This window comes from Pleurodeles waltl, chromosome 3_1 (assembly GCF_031143425.1).
Source record: "Pleurodeles waltl isolate 20211129_DDA chromosome 3_1, aPleWal1.hap1.20221129, whole genome shotgun sequence".
In the NCBI taxonomy this organism is placed as follows: Eukaryota; Metazoa; Chordata; class Amphibia; order Caudata; family Salamandridae; genus Pleurodeles; species Pleurodeles waltl.
In genome coordinates this window covers 1,958,397,282-1,958,420,665 of record NC_090440.1, presented here as the reverse complement: position 1 = coordinate 1,958,420,665, position 23,384 = coordinate 1,958,397,282, and the positions used below count along the sequence as shown (strand labels likewise).

Sequence of the window (23,384 nt, the reverse complement as noted above, 5' to 3'; positions counted from 1 at the left end):
GAGCACTAATGTACTACATTGACAGAACAAAACTGATTAGAAAAACAAAACAACTATTTATTGCCTTTCAAAAACCTCATACAGGAAATCCAATTTCAAAGCAAGGCATTGCTAGGTGGATAGTTAAGTGTATTCAAACCTGCTATCATAAGCAAAGAGAGAGCTGCCTATTACACCAAAGGCACACTCAACCAGAAAGAAAGGGGCTACCATGGCTTTTCTAGGGAATATTCCAATGAACGAAATATGTAAGGCAGCAACGTGGTCTACGCCTCATACATTTACCAAGCACTACTGTGTAGATGTGTTAACTGCACAACAAGCCACAGTAGGTCAGGCTGTCCTAAGAACATTATTTCAAACTACTTCAACTCCTACAGGCTGAACCACCGCTTTTGGGGAGATAACTGCTTACTAGTCTATGCACAGCATGTGTATCTGCAGCTACACATGCCATTGAATGGAAAATGTCACTTACCCAGTGTACATCTGTTCGTGGCTTGAGTCGCTGCAGATTCACATGCGCCCACCCGCCTCCCCGGGAGCCTGTAGCCATTTAGAAGTAGATCCTGTACATTTGGAAATATATTACTTTAACCTTTATTATGTACATACGTATTCATTCCATTGCATGGGCACTATTACTAACATACACAACTCCTACCTCACCCTCTGCGGGGAAAACAATCTAAGATGGAGTCGACGCCCATGCGCAATGGAATCGAAAGGGGAGAAGTCCCTCGGTCTCGTGACTTGAAAAGACTTCTTCGAAGAAAAACAACTTGTAACACTCCGAGCCCAACACCAGACGGCGGACTGTGCACAGCATGTGAATCTGCAGCGACTCATGCAACGAACAGATGTACACTGGGTAAGTGACATTTTCCATATATATATATATATATATATATACATATATACATACATACATACATACATACTATGGGGAGCCCTCATGCACACACCTTCTTCCTTTTGTGAATTTAAATGTACGTGTTTTCTGATGTCCCGCCTCACAGCCACATGATAATGCGGAAGATACTCTTAATGGGGAACTTTTGTTACAGATAAGTAACTTTCTTCTTTTCTGTGAATTATTCTACTGTACAGAACCTGTTTCTCTTATGCTAATGTTTTCAACTTTGCAGTGTCTTCTTCACACCGATATGAGCCACCTGGTGATTCCATTGAGGTAATCAGCCCAGCAAGTTCCCCCGTTCCAGCTTCTGAGAAACCTGAATCTTACCACCAGCAAGAGCCCTCTAAACCAAGCCAGTCAGGAAGTGAGTGTGTATTTTATGGTGAAACCTCTTCACTGTAGTGTCTTTAAAACAATTAGTAGACGAAAGGACAGATGCAAAACTTGCCTTTAACTATTTCTTCCTGATATCTTAATGATGGGCCATCACATAGAACAGGAATTGGATTATGAATTACTCCTGTGGGAGCCAGCTTTTACTATATTTTCTACAGACTTCATGACAAATGTGAATGTATTATGACTACTTGCACTTTGTTTGCTTGATATACTCATTGTCCCTCTTCTCTTACCAACAGTGAAATGTCAAAACATTTGTTCGACATAGTAAATGTATTCTGTTTTTGCCATGCAACAGACCATTTTATTTACATGCACATATTTGCAGTCTCAAAACGCATCTTTGTATTATGTTTGCTCCCTCAGATTACTTTCACCAGTTCCACCAACCCCACTTGAGGAGCCTTGCCTGTCGAAGGAGGAGGTCCTCACTTCATGCCCAACCCTTTTGTAGGTCTAGAGGTAGGAGTAGTGGCAGACGCGGGTCACCAGCAGATACAGCAGTCCTCATTCTCTAACCCGCTTGTGGCATTAGCCACGGAACCTCTTTGACCTCCTGAACAAGACATAGGGAGCCCAGAGGCCTGGTTGGAGTGCACTTATTTTGAACCATGGGTCCTGCAAGTTAAGCATGGTTACACCTTTTATTTTTTGTCCAACACTCCATATGTTTCACCGGTTTCTGCTCAGGCATCAGCACAGCACCCTCTCATCTTAGCCAGACAAGTTCATGTGCTGCTTGCCAAAGGTGCAAATGAAGGCGTACAGTGACGGTGAGGGACAAAATATGTAACTTTCGGTACTACTTGGTCAGTCCCCAAGAAGGGTGCGGGTTCTTAAGATTTGAACACCTTTTATTCCGAGGTGGTGTTGCCTTTTCATGTGGGTAGTTTATCCTGTTCCCTCTGGTCTTCTCTCTGCCACATCCCTCTAATGATGAAGAGACGGCCTCATTTGAATCCTAAGCACGTCCATAGATTCTGCATTGACAGAACTAAGAATCATCTGTTGTTGGATAAGAAGAGCTCGCAGTACTGGAATAAACATGCTGTGACTCTTCTTGGCAATGCAGTATTTACTGTGAGAAAAATGCTACAAACTGCACCTCAGCCATGCTCCAACTACCTCTGGGGTTTTCTCCCAAGCCTGTTTGCATATAGCCTTTTTATACAAATCAGTACATTACTTTATTATACATAGTAAATAATAGTTGACTTGCAAGTTACATATTTAAGATAGAAAAAACGCTCAGACATATGACCTCATAACCCTGAATTCCTGAACTAAACCATTACAAGGTCTGGCAGTCTGCTTTATAAGAACTCCAGTGCTTAATGATAGAGTATTCTTTGGCCTCTAAATGCGTGTGTGTTTCAAGGTAAAGGCACTTTACTTAGTGTGTGCTGGCAACATCGTGTGCTTGAGAACTTCGTGTGCTCAGAACTTAGTTTCTTCTCTTCACCCATTGTACAATCACACGCCTGTATTCTCTGGGCTTATTTGATTATGATCCCATTGTCTAATCAGGCCATAGTCTGTTTGAAGGCACGGAGTGTGTGCCAGGGGACATGTGTGCTGATGTTGTAAATGCCTTTAAGTCTGTTAGACATGAGTTTGCCTTTAACTGAAACACCTTTCAAGTTTCCTATTCCACTACATTCTTAAGTGAACTTTTCCCCTTGCTTGTGTCAGTGTGGGAGTTGGGCCTAAACTGATTTTTAATTACGAAAAGCTGTGTGGTTTCTGTTTGGGCATGACGTTGCACGATATTTTCTTGTTTCATATTTACTGCAGAGTATTTATTTTTTACATTTCCTACAACATTCCTCTCTCTAGTTTATATTTCAACTACCTCATTTAGATCTTGGTCTTTCCTTGGCACCTGGTGATACACGTTGCTGTGGGAATCTACTACTTGTGTTGGTGTCCTAACTGAAAACATCCCTCCCGCCTTAGCGCCTCTTCTCCTAACACATGCCAAGATTGCTTTTATCATACAGTATATTAGTAGCAAGATCACAGTTGTTGGTAACAAAGACCCCAACAGTCCCAACATCCAGGATCCCAGCTTCACAAGGCAACCACTAAACCAACTATCTGGGGCACCTCCTTCATCTGTCATTTTAGTTTCTAAATTATGTAGTTTCTGTATTGCCTCAGACAGTGTTCTATTTTTCGCATCATTTACTGGAATGAACATGCAGCACGCAGTTCCTATTTTCTTGCATACCCCTCCTTGCATGGCTTTTCATAAGGTCAAATACAGAACGGTGTTGCAGCTCCATCATTCATAGTGCACATAGTTCTTCTTTTATGGCATTGAAGCCACCATTGGTAGTGTTGATGACCTTGAGGAGTTCCCACCTTGTGATCTGGACCCAACGACCTGTTGCTTTAGCTTAGACAAATGACGAGATGCTCCTGAGGAAAAGTTCAGCATTTTTGAACAGGCGATACTCTTGGGGAACTTCATTCTAGGTGCTTGTGCCATAATAGTCTGCTGTTCTCTTCGTTTGGCTGTGGTTTGGCAAGGTCTTTGGACGGCTCATGGGGTGAATATGCAAAGTGGCCACAGCTTTGAGCTCAATTTCCTTCTTATGGTTAACAAAACTGCCCCTGGAATCAAAGTGTACCCCTAAATATTTGTAAGACTGGTCGGAAACAAGTTTACAGCTTTTGTAATACCAACTAAAGCCCGAATGTTTTTTCTTCCCAAAGGACACCCCTTTTGTGTTAAGCAACTTCCAGTTGATTCACGGAAGTATAAGATGCAAGTTGGTCAAGCAGCCATTGAAGGCCAGTCTTAGTACAACTAAATAATGCAAGATCGTCAGCATAAAGCAGATGACTAAGCCTAGAGCCACCAATCTTGAGGGGATGGGAGGTGACAGCATCAAGAGACGTTGACATATCTGCAATACACAGATTAAATAGAAGGGGAGCAAGTACACAACCCTGTTTCACGCCACAAGTGGTGGGAATTCTTTTAGAGAGCGAGCACCCATCACTAAACTTAATGCGGACCCAGGTGTTTGAATGGAGTTCTATGATAGCACCCAGGAGTACTGGAGGGATGCCCCAATTTTGCAGTTTGGCCCACAGGACACTCAGGGGGATCAGATCAAATGCCGCCTTAAAATCCAAAAAACAACAATTCAGCATCATACCTGACAAAATCGCCCTGTCAATCAGTATAGAAAGTGCTAATAAATTAGTCGAAGTGCCTGAGCCAGCAGAAAACCCTGTTTAGACAATGGGAATTAAAGCCTTTGATTCTGCCCAAGCACGGAGGTCTTGCAACAAAAGGCTAGCACAGTACTTGGCCTCATTGTCCAGCAGGGCTATCATCCTAAAATTGGCGGGGTCTGACCTTAAACCACTTTTGTATAGAGGACGAAGGATGGCACCACGGCAGGACTCAGGAATTGTCGGGAGGCAGTGCTCAAACAGATGAGCAAGATGGTTAGCCCAAAAAAGAGGATCCTTTTTTTTAACAGTTCCTGAGGGAGACCGTTAGGACCGGGGGCACTGAATTGCTTAGCCCTCAAGATGATATGAGGGAGACGTATTTGAAAGAACTTCTTCACTCCCTGCGGGGGAATTGAAGACCCTGTAAGCAAGGGACACGTCTTAAACAAAGCAGAAGTAGAACTATGGGCCCCCTCATCCAACAGTTTCACATCCTGGTCGCTAGCGGAGAAGTGGGTAGTCAAGTAGGACGTCCAGACTCCTTCTGAAATATTGACAGCGCCAATGGCCCTTTGGTTGCTATTTAGACTGTTGATAAGGGACCAAAATTTCATGGAATTTGGATATTTACTTGCACTTAAAAGTTTAACCCTTTTAAGATAGGTCTGATGGTCATCGTAAACAGCCTTCCTATAATTGCCCTTGCTAGCCTATTACGTGCTTTCTTTAGATTCCTGGTTTCCCTAGTGATGACAAAGGACTGGGATAGGGCACAGTTACGCGCAGATTGATGAAACCTTGACCATAAAAGGCAAGAGAGTTTAACCCATAACTTAATTAAGGCTACACAACCGATCCCTCAGAGTCAAAAAAGTTAATACACTGAGTCAATACTATATTGCAAATAGAAGCATTCCATTTTATATGCTTTAGTGACTCGGAGCAAACACCGCCACCCACTGCCCGCATAGCATCATGTACAGGAAGCCTAGATTTGATGGATACAATTTGTGGACAATGGTCACTCTCACTCTGGGAGGAATTCAGAAACTTTTCGATGAAAGGAAACAGTTCAATATTACAAATAGTATAGTCTAAATAGGGGTGAGATCGACCATCTGATCTTGTCTACTGGAGGAGGGTGGGCATCGTCACGTAAACGGCCATTCAAAACTCTAAAGCCCATACTGTTAAGGTGCATTACTAAATACTCTCCCAGCGGGCAATGCAGACAACCCTGAGCCTCAATTGTTCGGGAATTAACTGGTGATTACCAAGATCGGGACCATCAAGAACCTCCATTGTATCCTGAAACAGGTTTGTATTAAAATCACCAGTTATAAGGTAATTAGGACATGGGTATTCCCCAACTAAGTTGCCCAGAATCTGCATCAGTCCGGACAGCCTGCCCCTTTTTTTCTTTGTTCCAGGAGCCAATGGCATTAATTACTATAAGGGTCCGTTTCTGATGACAATCCACTGGATCCAGTTATCCCAAACCAGTGGCAAAATACTCCCATTTAATTTAACAGTTACATAGATGGCCAAACCTCCCTTGGCACAGCCATTCTTGCTCGTTCTATGGGCAGATTTCCATATTTCTAAATACCCTGGCAGCGGACAGCTGTCCTCAGCCCAGGTTTCATGAAGGGTAATTGCATTGTGACTGTTCAGAAATGTTAAAAGGTCAGCCGAGGCAACCTTGTGCACAACCCCGTTGATGTTCTATGAGCATAAGGACAAACATCAAGGTGTTTGTACAGAACCACCAACCTGTATGGGTCAATGGGGATGCCCATGCGAGAGGGTAGATGGCAACCAATCCCACTTAGAGGACCCTTGGGAAGCAGTATGAGGAGCACTGTTGAAAGTAGAAGTGCCACCTAGGGCAGTTTTCAAGATTGAAAAGGGCTTCAGTACTATGGAAGCTGTTGAACATTGGGATTCCGATAGTAAAACAGGATAACCAGACTCCTTAAAAGGAGTTATTGTGATGCCCCCAAGAGAAATAAGTCTCTCTTAGAAAAAGCTATTGGGGCAGAAAATAACAAAACCAGGATGGAGTCCCTTGAGTAGAGCCCCCTAGTGTCCAAAATTTCAATAAACGCAATGTCCTTAGAACCAATGTAGTTAAGATCCGGGGAGCATTAAAGAGTCTTAAAATGTTCCCCCTATTCAGTATGTCATGAGGGCCCCTGCAGCGAGTTTAAAAATTGAGCGTTCCAGTGGAGTCGTGGAGGGACACAGGGGAAATGAAGTCTGTAACTGTTCCTCTACATTGAATGGGCCCACAGGGTGCCCCAAGGCCGGAATATCGGCAGACACGGACCGGAGGCTTGATGGCAAAATTACAAGAACGCTGCTCTTGTTGTCAGATGGCAGCTTAAGGGAATTGGAGGAACCAAAATCCAAAACATCACCATCAGTATTCCCATAAACAATTTTAGATTCCATCAGTGTGGCGGCAGGGCGAACAGGCACTCCACTACCCCAGTGTGGGGCTACCGAAACCGACAAGGGGAAAATCACTACGGACTGCACCTCAGCCCTGCTAAAACTTCCTCTGGCGTTTTTCTCCCATGCCTGTTCGCAGACAGGCCTTTTTATACAGATTAATACAATACTTTATTACACATAGTAAATAATAGTAGACTTGCAAGTTACAGATTTAAGATGGAAAAACACTCAGACATGTGACCTCATAACCCTAAATTCCTGAACTAAACAATTACACATTCGTCATTATGCTTCTGACATTGCTTAATCACGGAGTATTATTTGGCCTATGAATGCATGTGTGTTTCTTGGTAGATGCAATTTACTTATTGTGGCTGGCAGCATTGTGTGCCTGAGACCTTTATGTGCTCAGAACTTAGTTTCTTCCTTGCATCCATTGTTTAGACAAGCAACTGTGTGCTCTAGGCTAATTTAATTATGAACCCATTGTCTTATCAGGCAACAATATGTTAAAAGGCATGGAGTGAGTGCCAGAGTATTTGTGTGCTGATGTTGTAGATGCTTTTAAATCAGTTAGACATGGGTTGACATTCAACTGAAAACCCTTTCAAGTTTCCTATTCCACTACATTCATAAGTGAACTTTTCTCCTTGCTCGTGTCTGTGTGGGAGCTGGCGCTAAACTGGTTTTTAACTATGAACAGCTGTGTGGTTTCAGCTTGGGCCTGATGTGCAATATTTTCATGTTTCATATTTTCGACAGCGTGTTTGTTTACATTTCCTACAACACATCTAATGGGCTATCAATTCTTGTTGCTATGTATCTGTGGAGTTCCCAGCGCCACAACTACCTCCAGCAACCAGCACACACCCCTATCCTGACTTCCTGGTATGGATATTTTACAGGTGTTCAGGTGGACTGTGGCCGTCTTTGAAACACCTTCCAACTTAATGCGTCCTTTCAGGTTGTCATCCACACTACCACCAGCTGGTCATCTCACAATGCTGTTCACACCTTTCACAGTGCCAAAACAGACTCTAGTCATACTGCCCTCGACACAGTTAAGGCTCTGACACCATGTCTTCACGGACTTCAGGGTGAGTCATAGGTCAAGAAGGAAGACCAAGGGCCTCTTGGGGAACAAGCAATAAAAAAGAGAAAAGCTACTTCTCATAGAACATCTCTCAGATTCAGACCCTGATGAGGCTGTGGACCCTCATTGTGACCCTGGGGGTTTCGGAGAACTGGTGGAGGACAGTGGGCTCCAACACTTTGCCTGAAACACTTTGCGTGAAATGAAATCCTGGACTAATCGGGCACTCTTCCCTAAATCCCAAACCACCCACCCCACACCCAGGGGTTGCCATCTATCATTAGGGGAGTTGTCTCTGCACACTATAGAATCCAGGGCGAATATTTTATCAGAGGTGCTGCAGCCTACATCTCATTCAGCAGAGCCTCTGCTTCCTTTTCATGAAGCCCTAGTTGATCCTGGCTTTGCTGCCTAGACCACACCCTTGTCCACTCCAGCAAATATAAGCCAGCACTGGGTGATGCCCATTTTTTTTCGGAACGTCCTTCGCCTTAAATTCTGGTTAAACAGTCTTTCTCACCCTACATATTCTCTGTGGACAACTTTCCTCCTGTACTGGCTGATGGAGAATATGGAAGACTTGGAAGCCTGATTCAAAAAGAGTTTTGTTACTGGGACCCTAGCTGTAAGAAAGTGCCTCTCTTTGTATGGTCACTCCCTAGTTTTTTGACTGAGGCTCCTGGTTTTTCGACTCTGAGACTGTACTGAGGCCTGCTAACCAGACCTCAGTGCCAGTGCCCAGATCCTAAAGTGTATGTCAAATTGGCTATACTCAATTGGAAGTGGCTTACTTACCTGTACGTCCCGAGTATATGTACCCTGGTATCCACGGCATGTAAGCTAGAGGGGTACACCAGTGCTTGCAGCACTAGTTTTGCCACCCTAGATGATCCCCCAGCAGCAACAAGTCCCTGTCTACCACCACAGACTGGATGAGCAGTTGTGCATTGCTAGCAATACTTTATCCTTGAAAGCAATGGCATCACTTCCCTTGTATTTGGGTGTAAGTTACCCCATTGTCTGTCCTATCAAGCCCTAAAGGCAGGGTGCAACATATTTGTAGGAAGCTGGCTATCTGTGAAGTGCAACAGCGTATGGGAGCACTATGCAGAAAGTCCAGGCAACCTTTTTGGGTTTACAGGGCTACAAATGTCAACCCCATGAGCTCTATTTGGTTGTATTGTGGGCGAGCAGTTAGGCTTATCAGAGGGTAGTAGTAAGCAATTATTGTAGTCACAGAGGCAGTAAATGAGACACACACTCAAGAAGGAACTCAAGACCAGTTGTTTAGAAAAATAGTTACTTTGTTTATATTATGTTTCAACACCAGAATACGTTTACCAAAATAAATGCTGAAGCAGTTTGAAGAAAACAGGCAAAATATTGGAAGTGTCTCTGAGGCAGTAATGGAATCCTGTGGAGAAAGACACATGTATTGCATACGGGTATTCAACAGCGACTTATTGGACCAGTCTTCAGGAGTTAAGGTAAGTACGGGGCACTGTCCAAGGCAGCACCAACAGGTCACCTCAGGGAGCTCTGGGGCGTCCAGGTGCAGAAGTGCTTTACGGCATCGGGTGCCCCATTGGTTTCAATGGAGAACGGTGCTGGGGAAAAGAAGCTTCAGTTAAGGACGGGGGGCAATCTGGCTGAACCAATAGGGGTCTCTGGTCTTGCAATGCTCGGGACCATAGGGCCACCTTTGGTCCTCTTCTCCTCGGTTCGGGAACGGCCAGGTGCAGAGGTGTTGGGTCTTTGACAGTGAAAGAGGTTGCTGTAGTCTGGAACTACACAAGGAGACTGCAGGCAGCATAGGGGACTCCACAGTTGAGGAACTCAAGGTGGGCTTGTGTCATGGAGGACCTGAGGACAACACTGGCACAGTTGGCCCTCTTCAGCTCGAGCTAAGGGGCATAGTGGTGCTTTCTAATGTCAGGTTTTTGGTGGTCCGGAGTCCTCAAGGTTCTTCTTTGGTGCCTGCAGCGTGCAGAAAAGTAGTTCCACTCCTGCATGGGAGATCCTGGTACTTCAAGTGCAGGCAGTCCACCCAGGCTTCTGGCAGCAGAGCAGCTGTAGGACGAGTCGTCTTTGATGCAGTTGTTGAGGACTGCTGGCAGGTCAGGGTCAAGGCAGTAGCTGCTCCTCAGTTCTTGCTTTTTGCAGCTCTTCGGTGTCATTCTTGGGTCCAGAGAATCTGTCTTCTGATGTTGAGGAGCCACTTAACCACTACATTTAGGGCAGTTTAGGGGTGTGTAGGGTAGTAGCCACAGTCTACTTACCCTTAGGGTCCCTATATACTCTATATGACCACTTCCTGTGAGGTGTGGGCATATTCCTATCCGAGAAAGCCTAGTTCCAACCAAAAACAAGATGGTGGAACTCTTCCTCGAGTGTCCACTTGGGGTAGCCCACCTTGAGGGTGTGGCTAGCCCAGAAGTGGTACACGCCTTCCTGCCTGTCCTGGTGCCAAATGGGCCTCAGGCAGGGGGGCGGGCTACAGGTAGGTCTGGGGAAAGCCGAAGGTTTCATACCAAAGGAGGTAGGGCCTTTGAAGCCCCTGGCCTTGGTATGCAGATCTACTGGCTATCTTGCTGGAGTGGATGACAATAGGAGCAGGCTTTGTTTATGACCTCTGAGAGTGCAGACTCTCACCTCCAGTGGGTCAGAAATCTGTCTGTGGTGGCAGACCAACGCACTTTGAGACAAGTGGAGTTCAGGGGGCACATCTAAGGAGCCTTCTGGGTGCCTGTCATTAAAAAATCTGAGGCTGGCATCAGCCTGAACTTAAGACAAGGAGTTTTATACCAAACACCATAGGTTTCAGTGAAGCCTGGGTCCCTCATGATAAGTGTCCAGCACATACCTTAAGATGGCTTCCCTGTTCACTCGCAATGCTCAACAATAGGGCTGGATATAACAGGGTCACATCTGCTTGTGATGATAGGACCACACATCAAATATAATGCACCCTGCCTTAGGGTTCCTAGGCTTGATGTAGCGGTTAAGTACATACATTTAGATGTGGGCAACATGACACACGATGGATGTGGCATATTATGTTTTCACCTGGCTTGCACCAGGGCACGCAGACTGCAATGGCAGCTGGGTACAACTTGTTTTTAGGGGGTTCCCAAAGCGTTTCACAATATGTGCTGTAGCCCTTAGGAACTCTTCCCCCTACCCATGTGCTATGTACCATGGGTAGAGGTGTGTTGTAGAGGTAGAGGAATGTTCCAATTGTACACATTGTTACCTGTTTTTAGGGAAAAGGCACTGGTGACCTGTTTAGCAGGGACCTAGTGTACCTCAGTCGAAAAACCTCAGTACCAGTGAGCAAAAAGTGGGGGTGATCATGTAAAAAGTTTCACTTTCCTACAATATTCACAACCAGAGACTGGTTTTTTGGAAAGACCTGAGGAGCATGGGTATCACTTACTAGGGATCTATACAGGTAGTGGAGAGTTCCAATTGTACACATTGTTACCTGTTTTTAGGGAAAAGGCCCTGGCGACCTGTTTAGCAGGGACCCAGTGTACCTCAGTCGAAAAACCTCAAAACCAGTGAGCAAAAAGTGGAGGAATCATGTACAAAATTGCACTTTCCTACAATATTCAGAACCAGGGCATACTTTTTTTGACAGACCTGAGGAGTAGTATGATTAGAGAAGATCTGAGGGTCCCTGTTACGGGAAAATGGAGTGTATTAGATGGCATGGCAGTGCAAACTCACAGTATAATACACTTATCAACCCCTTTCTGACCTTTAGGTTTCATCTGTCAGACTCTCAGCTCAACCCTCGGTAGGTGTGGCAGTGAGTAGCAAGGCTTACACAGAGGAACAAGTGTAAAGCACTTAAACAGCACTAAAACAACTGAAGAAGAAATTGACACAACACTAAGGAAATCCGACACTAATTTATAAAAATAGGCTGTATTTTTATAGGAATTTAAACATTACAACGGAAAAGATCCACTTCACGGTTGCAGGGATATAGATTTTACGAGCAGTAATGAATCAGTGCAAATCATCCAACTGCGAACAAGCCTTGGCAAAGTCAACAAATTGGATACTTAGTGACTTTTTCAAAGAAAACCTAGGTGTGAATGCAGTCGGTTGGAAGTACTTGGGGCGACCAACTCCAGCAGTGGGGCAAGCAAGGTCCACAAGAATAGTTACCTTCACAGGAGAAGCCATCCTTCAACATTTCCGGGCACATTGTCCATGCTGCAGTTGATTACTACGGAGGGATTCTGAATCAAAAGATGAAGGATACTGTGGATGTGATACGGTCAGTAGGGGTCTTCCTGCAGGGATTTCTCAGTCCACAAAGAAGGTGAGAAGGTCCTGGTTGCTGCATCGAAGTCCCAAGAAGACCTCTCCTGTGTGGCTGAAGTCCAGCCCCACTGGACTACCTGTCGCCAATTGTCACAGTTACAGGCCAATCCTTCCTGATTCAATAGTTTAGTTGAGGCTCCTGGTAACTCTGACGGCACGCCCAGGCTCAGTGAACTCGGGTGCATTGGATCTTGGTCCCAGGTGCTGCACAGTGGAGGTGGTAGCAACTTGAAGACTGTGGTCCACCATCTTGACCCAGCAGGCTTGTTCAACTGTTGTGTCCCTATGCTGTGAACAGGAGCCCAGCCAGCTGACCATTGGTGTTTCTTGGCTTGACTGGTGTCCATGGACAACTCCTCTGTGAACAGGACATGGCAGGCACATTCCCTCTCTTTGCTGGCCAGCAGAAGCAGTCTTCGATGCTGCATCCTTTCTTGACTGGTCCCTTGGTGCATCGATACTGTGAAGTCCATCCCCTATAAGGAAATGGATTACCTTGGAAACTCTCTTCATCAACCATTGAGGAGTCTGTAGTTGGTTTAAACTTTGAAGTGAATCCCAAGTGGGTAGGGCCTTAACGTCTTCAGGGGCCAAACCACAGCAAAGTCCTCCCTAGGAAGGAGTCGCCTGCTGATGAAGGCAACTGACTGATCTTGGCCCATATCACTTACTTGTGACAACACTACACCGATCCCATGTTCAGAGGAATCTGTCTGGGCAAGAATCTCTTTACAAAAGTCAGGGGCTTTCAAGACAGGTGATGAACACAGTGCTTCTTTGAGGGTGTCAAAAGCCTTTGACACTGCTCAGTACAAACTATTTTTCTGGGCTGCTTTTTGGAGGTCAAGTCAGTTATTAGTGCCACAGGGGTTTCATATACCCTCACAAATCTACTATAGTATCCAGTCAGGCCTAAGAACACTCTAACCTGTGTCAAGGTTTCAGGATACTCTCAAGCCAGTTTGATCTAGATCTTGGGCTGCAGAGGTTGGATATGGCCTCCACCAACTTGGTGTTCCAGGTAGACAACAAAGCCCTGCCTTATCTGGCGCTTACTTACCTTGATTATCGGACCTGTCCGTTGCAGTTTCTTGAAGTGGACCGGTGATCCTCCCAGGTGTAGCTAAAACAGCTGTATCATGAAGATAAGCTTCACAGAAACACTCAAAAGCTGACAGTACACAATTCACCAATATTGGGAGGTAGCAAAGGGATTCCTCGACGAAAGTGCATCACCTTTTTATGAAGGTGATGTTCAGGTGTGGAGAAAGCAGACCTCTTTGGCTCCTGGAGTGAGGGCAATCTGCCAATAACCTGATGTCAGGTCAAAGGTGTTCAGGTACCTAGCTAACCCAAACTTAGCAATGCGCTCACCAGCTATTGTTATTGGGTGGTCATCAGTTTTCGTGCCAACGATGAGGCCCCTGTAGTTCACACAGAAACTCATCTTAGGTTCCCCTCTTTGGGGTTGAGCCCCAGAACCACTAAGCAGGCCCATGGACTACTGGAGGGCACGGTCACCCACCGCCCCAAATCTAACATCTTAACATCCTCAGCCCTGACACTGGTGTTGATCTGGTCATAGAAGCCATACATTTTATTCTTGAGAGAAAAGCTGTCACTGGTGTCTATATCATGGGTACGCCATGTTGTCATACCTAGGGTCAGAGATAACGGTCCAGGAAACTGCTTTAAAAAGTGATAGCAGTCCCTTGGTTGCTGATCTGTTAGCATGGGAGGGAGAATTATTCCCTCCTCAGTTCCATCTTGGACCTTAGTAGATAGGAGGTCTGGGAGAGGGTCACTCTCTCCTTCCTTGTCTCTGTCTCTTGCTATAAACATTGTGTTGTCTGCCCTTTCATGGTCGAGCTTGCAGGAAAGTACCCTCTTTCTTGGCATGGTTACCCCCATTCTTTGCATGTTGTCAATGTGTTTGACTGTGTTCACTGGGATCCTGCTGACCAGGACCTCAGTGATTAAACTTTCTCCCTTTAAACTTGGTTACTGAACCACATACACCCCACATTTGGCATACTGGTGCCCCCATGTAAGTCCCTAGCATATGGTCCCCAGGTACTTAGGGCATTGGGGTACCAGGGGATCCCAATGGGCTGAAGCATGTATTATACCACCTGTGAGGAGCCCATGCATAGTCTATCTGCAGGGTTGCCATTGCAGCCTGCGTGAAAGGGTGCATGCACCCTTTTTACTACAGGTCATTGCACAAGGTCACTAAGTCACCCCAATGGCAGGCCCTCCTAGCCCCAAGGGCAGGGTGCAAGTACCTGTGTGTGAGGGAACCCCTGCACTAGTAAAGGTGTCCCCACAAACTCCAGTTCCGTTTTCCTGGACTTCGTGAGTGCGGAATGCCATTTTATCCATGTACTGGACATAGGTCACTACCTATGTCCAGCTATATAATGCTAACTCCAAACCCTAGGCATGTTTGGTATCAAACATGTTGGAATCATACCCCAATACTGTTGACAGTATTGGAAGTATGATTCCATGCACTCTGTGGGCTCCTTAGTATTGCTCCTACCATCCTTCTGGGGTTTTCTGGACAGCCCAAGCTGCTGCCACCCCTCAGACAGGTTTTTGCCCTCCTGCTGCTTCAAAAGCTCAAGCCCAGGAAAGCAGAACAAAGGATTTCCTTTGGGAGAGGGGGGTAGCACCCTCTCCCTTTGGAAATAGATGTTACGTGGCTTGGGAAGGGTAGCCTCCTCAAGCCACTGGTATCCTTTGAAGGGTACATTTGGTACATTTCCTCTCTGCCAGCTGTCCAACTTTGGTGGAGGTAAGCCCTTGGCTTCCCCCGCAGGACAGTACCCCCAATCACTGCATCTCTTGCAGCTTCCAAGGCTTGTTGGCATCTCCCCCAAGGGATCTTAAGGCTCTGTGTAGCCCCAGCACTGGTTCCTGCGACGCATAGCCCTCTGCGTGCTTCTCCTGCGGCGTGGGACCCTTTTCCAGTTGTTTGCCGTGGTCTGCTCTGTGACTCCTGGTTCCTCTTTCCGTGGGTCTCCTGTGGGGGCCGCTTTTTATTCTCTAGACTCTTTGCCTTGCTGAGGGTCCCCCTAGGACTCCCCCTCTGCCCCACCCCGCTTTTCCTTGCCACTAACCGACTGCGATCTTCCACTAGGCATAGGATGTCGACTGCATCCTCCAGGAACTCTTTCCCGGGTCCAGGGCTGCACTGCTGACAGTCTTCATCCTACCGTCGACCAACTCCTGCAACCACAGACAGGTGGGTAGTGGTTCCTGTCCCCACTGGACTCATGTGATTCTGAACTTGGTCCCCTTCTTCCACAGGTCTTCCTCTTCAGGAATCCACAGCTGGTTTCTCGCAGTCTTGTCTGGGTGTTGCATTTTTATCTTTTTTGTTCTTTTGGGTGGTTTGGGGAAAATCCAGTAACTTACTCCTTTCTTCCTGGTCACTGGGGGACACTGTGCTACTTACCTTTGGGGTTTCCCAGTTCCTCCAGCTCACCTTTACACCTTCCACTTACCTAGGGTGGGGGTCCTGCATTCAAATTTCATTTGTTTTAGTATATGGTTTGGGCTCACCCTAGGGTCACTATTGTCTGTTTGCACTGTTTTCTGTTGCTTTCTATACCTATTTCTGATTACTAGTGTGTTACTTACCTCCTATTGAAGGGTTTCCTCTGTAGTACTTTTTCTCAATTGTCACTAAAATAAAGTAACTTAATGTTTGATGGCATGTGTAGCTGCAGATACACATGCTTTGCATAAGTCCGCCATTTAGTGTTGGGCTCGGAGTGTTGATACTGTTTATGTGTAGAGGATAGCGTGTTGAATAGCAAGTCACCCTCTATAGGTTCAGAGTGCATCGGCACATTGTGGTATGTGGCTACTCTAGCAATCATGTGTCTTCAGTTGGAGATGCCCTAGTGGGATATAGATCAGGCTCATTAGATGGGATAGGGTCTGAATCATACACATCCCATGTGTCTACAATAGAAGTATTGACATCCATATAATCCCAATATGAAGAGACAAGAGATTGCATAGAATATTGTGTAGTTGAAGGTGGTGGTGGTGGTGGTGGTGGTGAAGTGGGAAGCAAAGAAGAATGTGCCGGAGAAGGCTGTTGTACTGCCTTTGGTTTCTCGTTGTGCTTAAATATTTTTGCAGGTGAAGGCCCAGTTTCCAAACTTTCTTGGAAAGTCAGTTTCCTTTTGGTTATTGAAGGAGGAGGATTTTCCCAGTGTCTTTTTGAATCTGTATTTTCCGTTGTTTATGGTCCATCACTTAAAGAATGGGCCTGCTGTCTGTTGACTCCTCTGCAGATGAAACATGTTTACTTCCCATAGTTGTGTGCTCCGAAAGCGTGGTGACTGTCTGCTTTAATCGGCCGCAAATGTGGACTCTGAAACAGATGGGAGTTTTTTTCTGCTCGGAAGAGTATGCAAACGTTTCGGTTCCGAAGTGGAAGCCTCCACTTTGCGACTCAATCCTGAAACAGGCGTGGCAGTCTGTTCGGTCGAATGCATTTTGGTCTTCTTTGACGCCAAACCCGAGGGCCGGTCTTCGAGATGTAACTTTCGGGTCCGACAATGGCTGGCAAGCAGTGGTGGACCCAACACCATTTGTGTTGACTTTTTGGAATGTTGTTGGTGATGAGAAGGGGCTGGCGTACTCACGTACTGCTCCACAGGAATAACTTGGCTGTTGCTATCTGAGTTGCCTTCAGAATCAGAGTCTGCAATGGAAACTGCCATCTGTGCCTGTTCTCACTAAAAATGTCAGGTGTTTGGTCAACTTTGATGCCATCTCTAACCAACGTGCTCTTCGATCCTGCAGTCTCCTGGGAGCGGAAGGATCAGCACACCTCGCAGGTTTCTTCCTTGTGGTCCGGAGAGATGCAGAGGTTACACATCAAGTGTTAGTCGGTGTAGGGGAACTTGGCATGGCACAAAGGGCAGAACCGAAACAGAGTTCGATCCATGAGCTTGTGACGCAGTATGCCCGAGAAGAGCGTGGGTGCCCGAAAGGGCGTTTATTCGGTCCCGGCGCTACAATCGGATCGAGTGTAGTATGGAAAACGCATTCGAAACGATACGGACGTTTAAAGGAAAAATAGAGAAGTTCAGATAGTACCAAACCTAGATCTACCGGAGAGAGAGGGAACTCATCCGAACCAGACGGCGGAAAGAAAACAGTCTAAAAAGGACTCGATGCCCATGTGCACTATCACTGAGAGGTGGAGTCACTCGATCTCGTGACTCAAAAAAGATTCTTTGAAAAAATACAAATTGTAACACTCCGAGCCCAAAACTAGATGGTGGACTTATGCAAAGCATGTGAATCTGCAGCACTACATGCCACAAACAAATGTACATTGGGTAAGTGACATTTTCCTTGTGTAACACTGACTGTTTTCTTTCAAGTGTGTAAGTACTGTGTAACTATAGTAGTATTGCATGAGCTTTGAATGTCTCCTTGATGAGCCTTGGCTGCTCATCCACAGCTACCTCTAGAGAGCCTGGCTTCTAGAAACTGCCTACACTACGCTAATAGGGGATACCTGACCTTGTATAAATTGTAAGTACCTTAGGTACCCACCACACAAAAAGCCATCTTCCTACAGAGCTTCAGCCTATTCACATGAATCACCCTGTAAGGGTTCCTGGGAGTACCCAAGTCCACCAAGTAAGTGACTTTCCATTCTTCTCTAAGATTGGGTAGCCTCAGTCCACGTGTCCTGTAAGACCTTGGGTGCCACAGGCTCTAAGACCCTAACCAGTTGTCCTAGTTGGAATTCCACCATGGAGGACGTTTGGTCATATCAGTGGTTGACAGTCCCCTGGCTGGCCACCAAACTCTTGTTAATATTCCTCATGTACTCGTCCATTTTAAAGCGAAAGCTGTGCACATAGTTTACTATGCCCTGCTTAGGGTCTTTCAGGGTTCTCTCCCATCCTTCTTTAACCAAGCTGAGTGGACCTCTCGCAGGGTGGCTAACGAGCAGCTCAAAGGGACTGAAGTCAACCTCTTTTAGAGGGGCCTCTCAGTATGCAAACAGTACACATGGAAGGTAGAACATCCCATCTCCTCCTGAGTTTTTCAGGCAAACCCATGATCACACTCTTAATGGTTTTGTTGAATCTTTCAGAGAGTGGCTGATCTTTTGTTCTGGTGAAGAGGTTGGCATCAGGGACAGAGACTGGAAAACACTAGCCAAACCAGTTTTTCTGCTGGCTTGTAGTCCACAGGTAGCTGTACCTATAGGGCAGGCTACAAAGCTCCACACACCTGGAGAGGGGTTGCAACATCTTTGAAGTCCACAGAATAGAACACTCAGGGATAGCCTGATGCCACACTTAACAGTAAGTTGTCAACCAATGGGCAGGAACCTGGTAGGCCACTGGCTAGTGACTGCAACATCCCCAAGAGCTCTTTTTGGCATAAAAAAGGCACCCCAAGCACCCAGAACTTCGATCTTGCTTGACTAGAATAGACAACCAAAGAAGGCATGCTGTGGTGACCCTGAAACCAGCAAAGAAGAGGCTGCACTGACGTTGGGCTGCACCTGCTGTTCCTTGGGCTGACAGAGGAAAGAACTGTGCCTGTTGTTCTCCTGCTTGTGGAAAAGTTATCCCCTGAGCCCAGCCAGTAGTAGAGACTCCAAGAGTCAGTTGTCTGAATTCTTGTCCACAACGCACAGCCACAAAAGCTAAAGAAGCCAGCTTAGACTAGTTGGTAACCCAGACCATCGGATCATCATCATTCCTCACCGCAGTGCAGCCCTGGAGACCGAGACCCAATGCTCCAAAGTTGCACTCAAGTCTGCTGGACCTGGGAGAGTAATTGGAGTGCAGTTCCATCTTCCAGAAGGAGAGTTACCAACAAAAGAAGGAAACAGCTGAGTTAGTTGTGCCCAGTGAGCAGTAGTCCAGTAGTGACTTGACTTTTGCCAGACCAAAGAAAGGTTTGAGGGATGGCGACCCCTGTGGCCAAAGTCGACCCACAGGGTCTTTGGACTGAGAAGTGGCCCAAGGATTACCCCCGTCGACCGCACAGCAGCTTGAGCATGTTCACCATTCTTGAGTATCGGCATCCTGTATGCCTTGCATCAGGACCACTCCACAGAAGGCAATGTTAGGAGCTACTGACACTGGAACTGAACTAAAGATTGCTTTTCTCATCAAGATAATGGTTTCTAAGTGGCAGATTTGTTGAATTTGCCAGTGCTTATTTATGATTAAGGAAAAAACTTTGATTTAGTGATCCTTGTAAAACATATATCTTCGGAAGCTTCTGGTGGATAATTTTCATCTTTGTTTCCATAAATTCATAAAAATATAATCTATTTTGTAAATTGGTGACCGATTTCTTTTGTGTTGAGCTTTTTCTCTATTTGTTTTGGTGCTGTTTAAATGTTCATTCTTTTCTTGAAGCCTGACTGCTTGAAGCCACAGCTACCCAGGGTTGAGCTAAACCTGACTGGTCGTTGGAGGGTTGGCAGTGTACCCCCACACTTTCAGCCTGGTTTTTAGAAGCAGCTTTGATTGAAGTGCACTGTGTTCCTGCTAACCAGGTCCCCAGTGCCAGTGATCCTTCCCTAAAACAAGACACAGGTCACTTGATCCCCAAGTGACCTGACCATTCAGCCCCCTATAAGTCCCCAGCACATGGTACCCCTTGTATCTAGGGCATGGGTAATGAAAAGGGCCCCTCAGAGCTGCAGCACAACTTGTGCCACTCTGAGGGACCCAGCACCAATCTTAAGCAGAATACCATTGCAGGCTGCGTGACAAGGTTCTCCCAAAATTGACAAAACAAACTGGCACACAGCCTGTGTACAATGTCCCCTAACACTCCATGCAAAATATGTAAGTCACCCCTCTACCAGGCCTTACAGCCCTAAGGCACAGTGCTTTATATTACATGTGAGGGCATATATGCATGAACAAATATGCCCCCGCTATGTCTTTATTGATCCCTAAACATAGTAATTGTACAGGAAAGCCATTTTAAATGCATGTGCTGGACACCAGTCACTAAAAGTTCCCCAGCAACATGATGGCTTCTCTGAATCCTGGATTATCTGGTATCAAACATCTTTGAATAATAAACCCTCACTGATTACAGTGATGGATTTATCAATAAATGCACCCAGAGAACACCATAGAGGTGCCCCCCTGAATACCTACAACCTACTAGTTTGTTGACTGGTCCTGACCAGTTCAGACACCACAGGAGCATGTCTGGACCCATACGGTGAGAGCCAGCCCTCTAAGGCGCGGAGTCAAAAGCCTGCACTGGGCAGAGGTGTTACCTCCTCTCCCAGGCAGGATAGACATTCTCGGGCAGGGAGCTTCAAAGGCCTTGCTGCCTTTGTAATGCAACCCAGTTCTCTCCAGATGGTGGAGATGACCAACCCCCCTGTCCTGACCCCACTTTTGGCAGCATCCCAGTCAGGAAAATTAGTTAAATTAGAAGTGCCAGACCCACCCCTAAAGTGGACGAGCTAAAGTGGACAAAACATTTTAAATTCCTCTATCTTGTTTACAAGGAATTTGGCCAATAGGGTTAAGGCTATGCCCACTTCCCAAAGGAAGTGGTCATAAGAAGGGTGTAGTCACCCCAAAGGTGTGTAGCCCATTGGCTACCTCGTGGCACCCTGTAACACCCCTAAATTCAGTATTTAGGTGGCATCTCTGAACCCCAGAATTCAGATTCCTGATGACCCAAGCCCAACCGGCCCGTCTGCAGCCCTGAACGATTCTGCATCAAAAGACAACCTGTCCTGCAGCCCAGCGACTGCCAAAGTCCTGGGAGGACTGCTTAACTGCGGCAAAGATCAAGATCTCCCGGGGACATGCAAACCTGTCCAGAAGAAACCAACTTTAAAGAAAAAGAGCTCTGCCCTGAGGTACTGTGAAACCGCACCTGGACCCACCTCTGCACCTGACACCCACAGCCCAAGTCTGAGTTGCCCACGGTCCTGTGAAGGTTCCCCAGCGTTTCTGAGCCCGAGTCCACCGTACGGTGACCCCTCTCAGACTCTGGCTTTAAGCCTGCAGCCTCAATCTGAAGACTTCCCCTGACTGTGACTGCCCAGTAAACTGCTTTCTGGTGTTAAAGAACACCCCTGCATTCGGAGCCCCTGGACCTTGGAGAGCTGGCCCAACGGTTTTCCTGAGTCCTTCAACATCCAAATTTAACTGGGCAGCTGTGAGTTTTTTTGCTTTCAGCCGCCTGGCTTGAGCCTGCAGCCTTTTTCCAAAACCAACCTCCTCCATTGACTTGCATTGGGCGTCTGACACTGTGGTGGCACTGTGCACCCAGCCGCCCCTTTGCTTCTATGCATGTAAGTTTTGTGCTGCCTTGTAGCCCCAGTGTGCTTGCCTTAACCTCAGGAGATCAACCCCTGACACCGCTTTACTCACCTTTGAGCAGCGCCTCTTTGTTCACCCCCAGTCTCCATTGGTTAACATTGGGCACCCGATCACAAATTTAACCTCTGCACCCGTCCACCCCTGTGCTGCTGTGGGTGCACTCTTGGTGCTGATTTGAACCTTGCCTGGTATTGACCTAAAACCCTGAAGATTGGATTTTAAGTTGAGTACTGAACTGCAAAACTGCATTCTTGCTTTCCTCAAATCGGTTAACATTGAAGACTCAAAAATTGCCGTGTTGATTTTTGAAACTGAAAAGTATCTTTAATTTAAAAACTGCTTACTTTATAATTAAGTTCTTTGGTTCAAAGCATATATAAAAACAAATGTTATTTTTCTAGTTTGGTCTCGGATTTCTTCTTTGAGTGTGTTTCTCATTTATTGCCTCTGTGAGTACCACAAATGCTTAACATGACTCCCTGATAAGCCAAACGGCTCACCCATACTACCACAAATAGAGCATTAGAACTATCTATTTCTGACTCTGCAAACGTTTGGAGATCCACTGGACTCTCTGCACAGTGTACTTTATTTTAGTGCACCATATGGAGAGCGAGCTTCCTACATTGTGTATTTACACAGTGAGGTCTCTCAACCACACTAGAGAATACACCCCATTTCCTCCCACCTGTGCCCAAGCCATACTGAGACACACTATTGCCAATGGCAGAGGAAGCAGAGTTCACCATTCACTGTGAACGGGACACGACCAGCTCTCAGTGGGCAGAGCAATTGGGTCATCAGTGGCACTCCGCCATTACTGGCTGAGGTCGGATAGCTTTTTTGGGGCTATGCAGGCATCGATTATGGACCTCCCTTTGATGGTACCCGCCTCTTTGGTGACAAGGAAGATTCAGCAGTGGAGTGCTTTAAAGACAACTGGGACACTGCTAATTCCCTGGTGCTCGCCCCCAGCTGCCACAGCCTCAAACCACTTTAGTGTGCCCTAATACCATCACAGGCAGACAGTCGGTGGCGAGATGCAACATCACCTGCTGGCAGTTCATAACATTGGACAAATGTGTACTACAAAATTGTTCAGCATTGTTACTCCTTCCCTTTCCTAGAACCTCAGCTACCCCTGCCACCATACTCAGACCAGCTGACGGAGGACCACCTCTACCTCCTCCGTCAGGATGTTCAGGCTCTTTATCTCAAAGAAGCCTTCAAGAGGGTGCCAACATTAGAAGTTGGTTGTGGTTGTTATCTCTGCAATTTTCTGGTGGCCAAGGACAGAGGCCATCGCCCTATTTTAGACATAGACCTCTCAATTCTTTCCTGAAGGAGAGGTTCTAGATTGTGAGGAAATTGGCTTTATTATATGGTGTAGTTCTGTGACCTCGCCGTGTAATACACTTACCAACCCGTGGTAGGTTTCGTTTGTTAGACCAGTAGTTCAAAGCTGAGAAGCTGTGGCTCTGAGCAGTCGGGTTTACACAAAGGAGCAAGTGAGCATTTAAACAGTGTAGGAAGTTGGCTCTGTATATACTATCTCTAAGTGAGAGATAGTGTGCACAAAGACCAATGGTTCCCCTTAGAGGTTGATAGTGGCAAAATTAGATAATAC

General features: G+C 46.2%; 1 protein-coding gene across 16 annotated transcripts in view; it reads left to right on the top strand.

The window, feature by feature from the left end:
* The window catches only part of NCOR1 (nuclear receptor corepressor 1), a 1,251,773-nt gene that overhangs the window by 1,101,060 nt on the left and 127,329 nt on the right, over window positions 1-23,384 (top strand). For all 16 annotated transcript variants that reach the window (XM_069226323.1, XM_069226317.1, XM_069226319.1 and 13 more), the window contains one exon: window positions 1,149-1,283. In XM_069226323.1, the coding sequence (XP_069082424.1) occupies window positions 1,149-1,283 (135 nt within the window). The remainder of the gene's footprint in view (window positions 1-1,148; window positions 1,284-23,384) is intronic.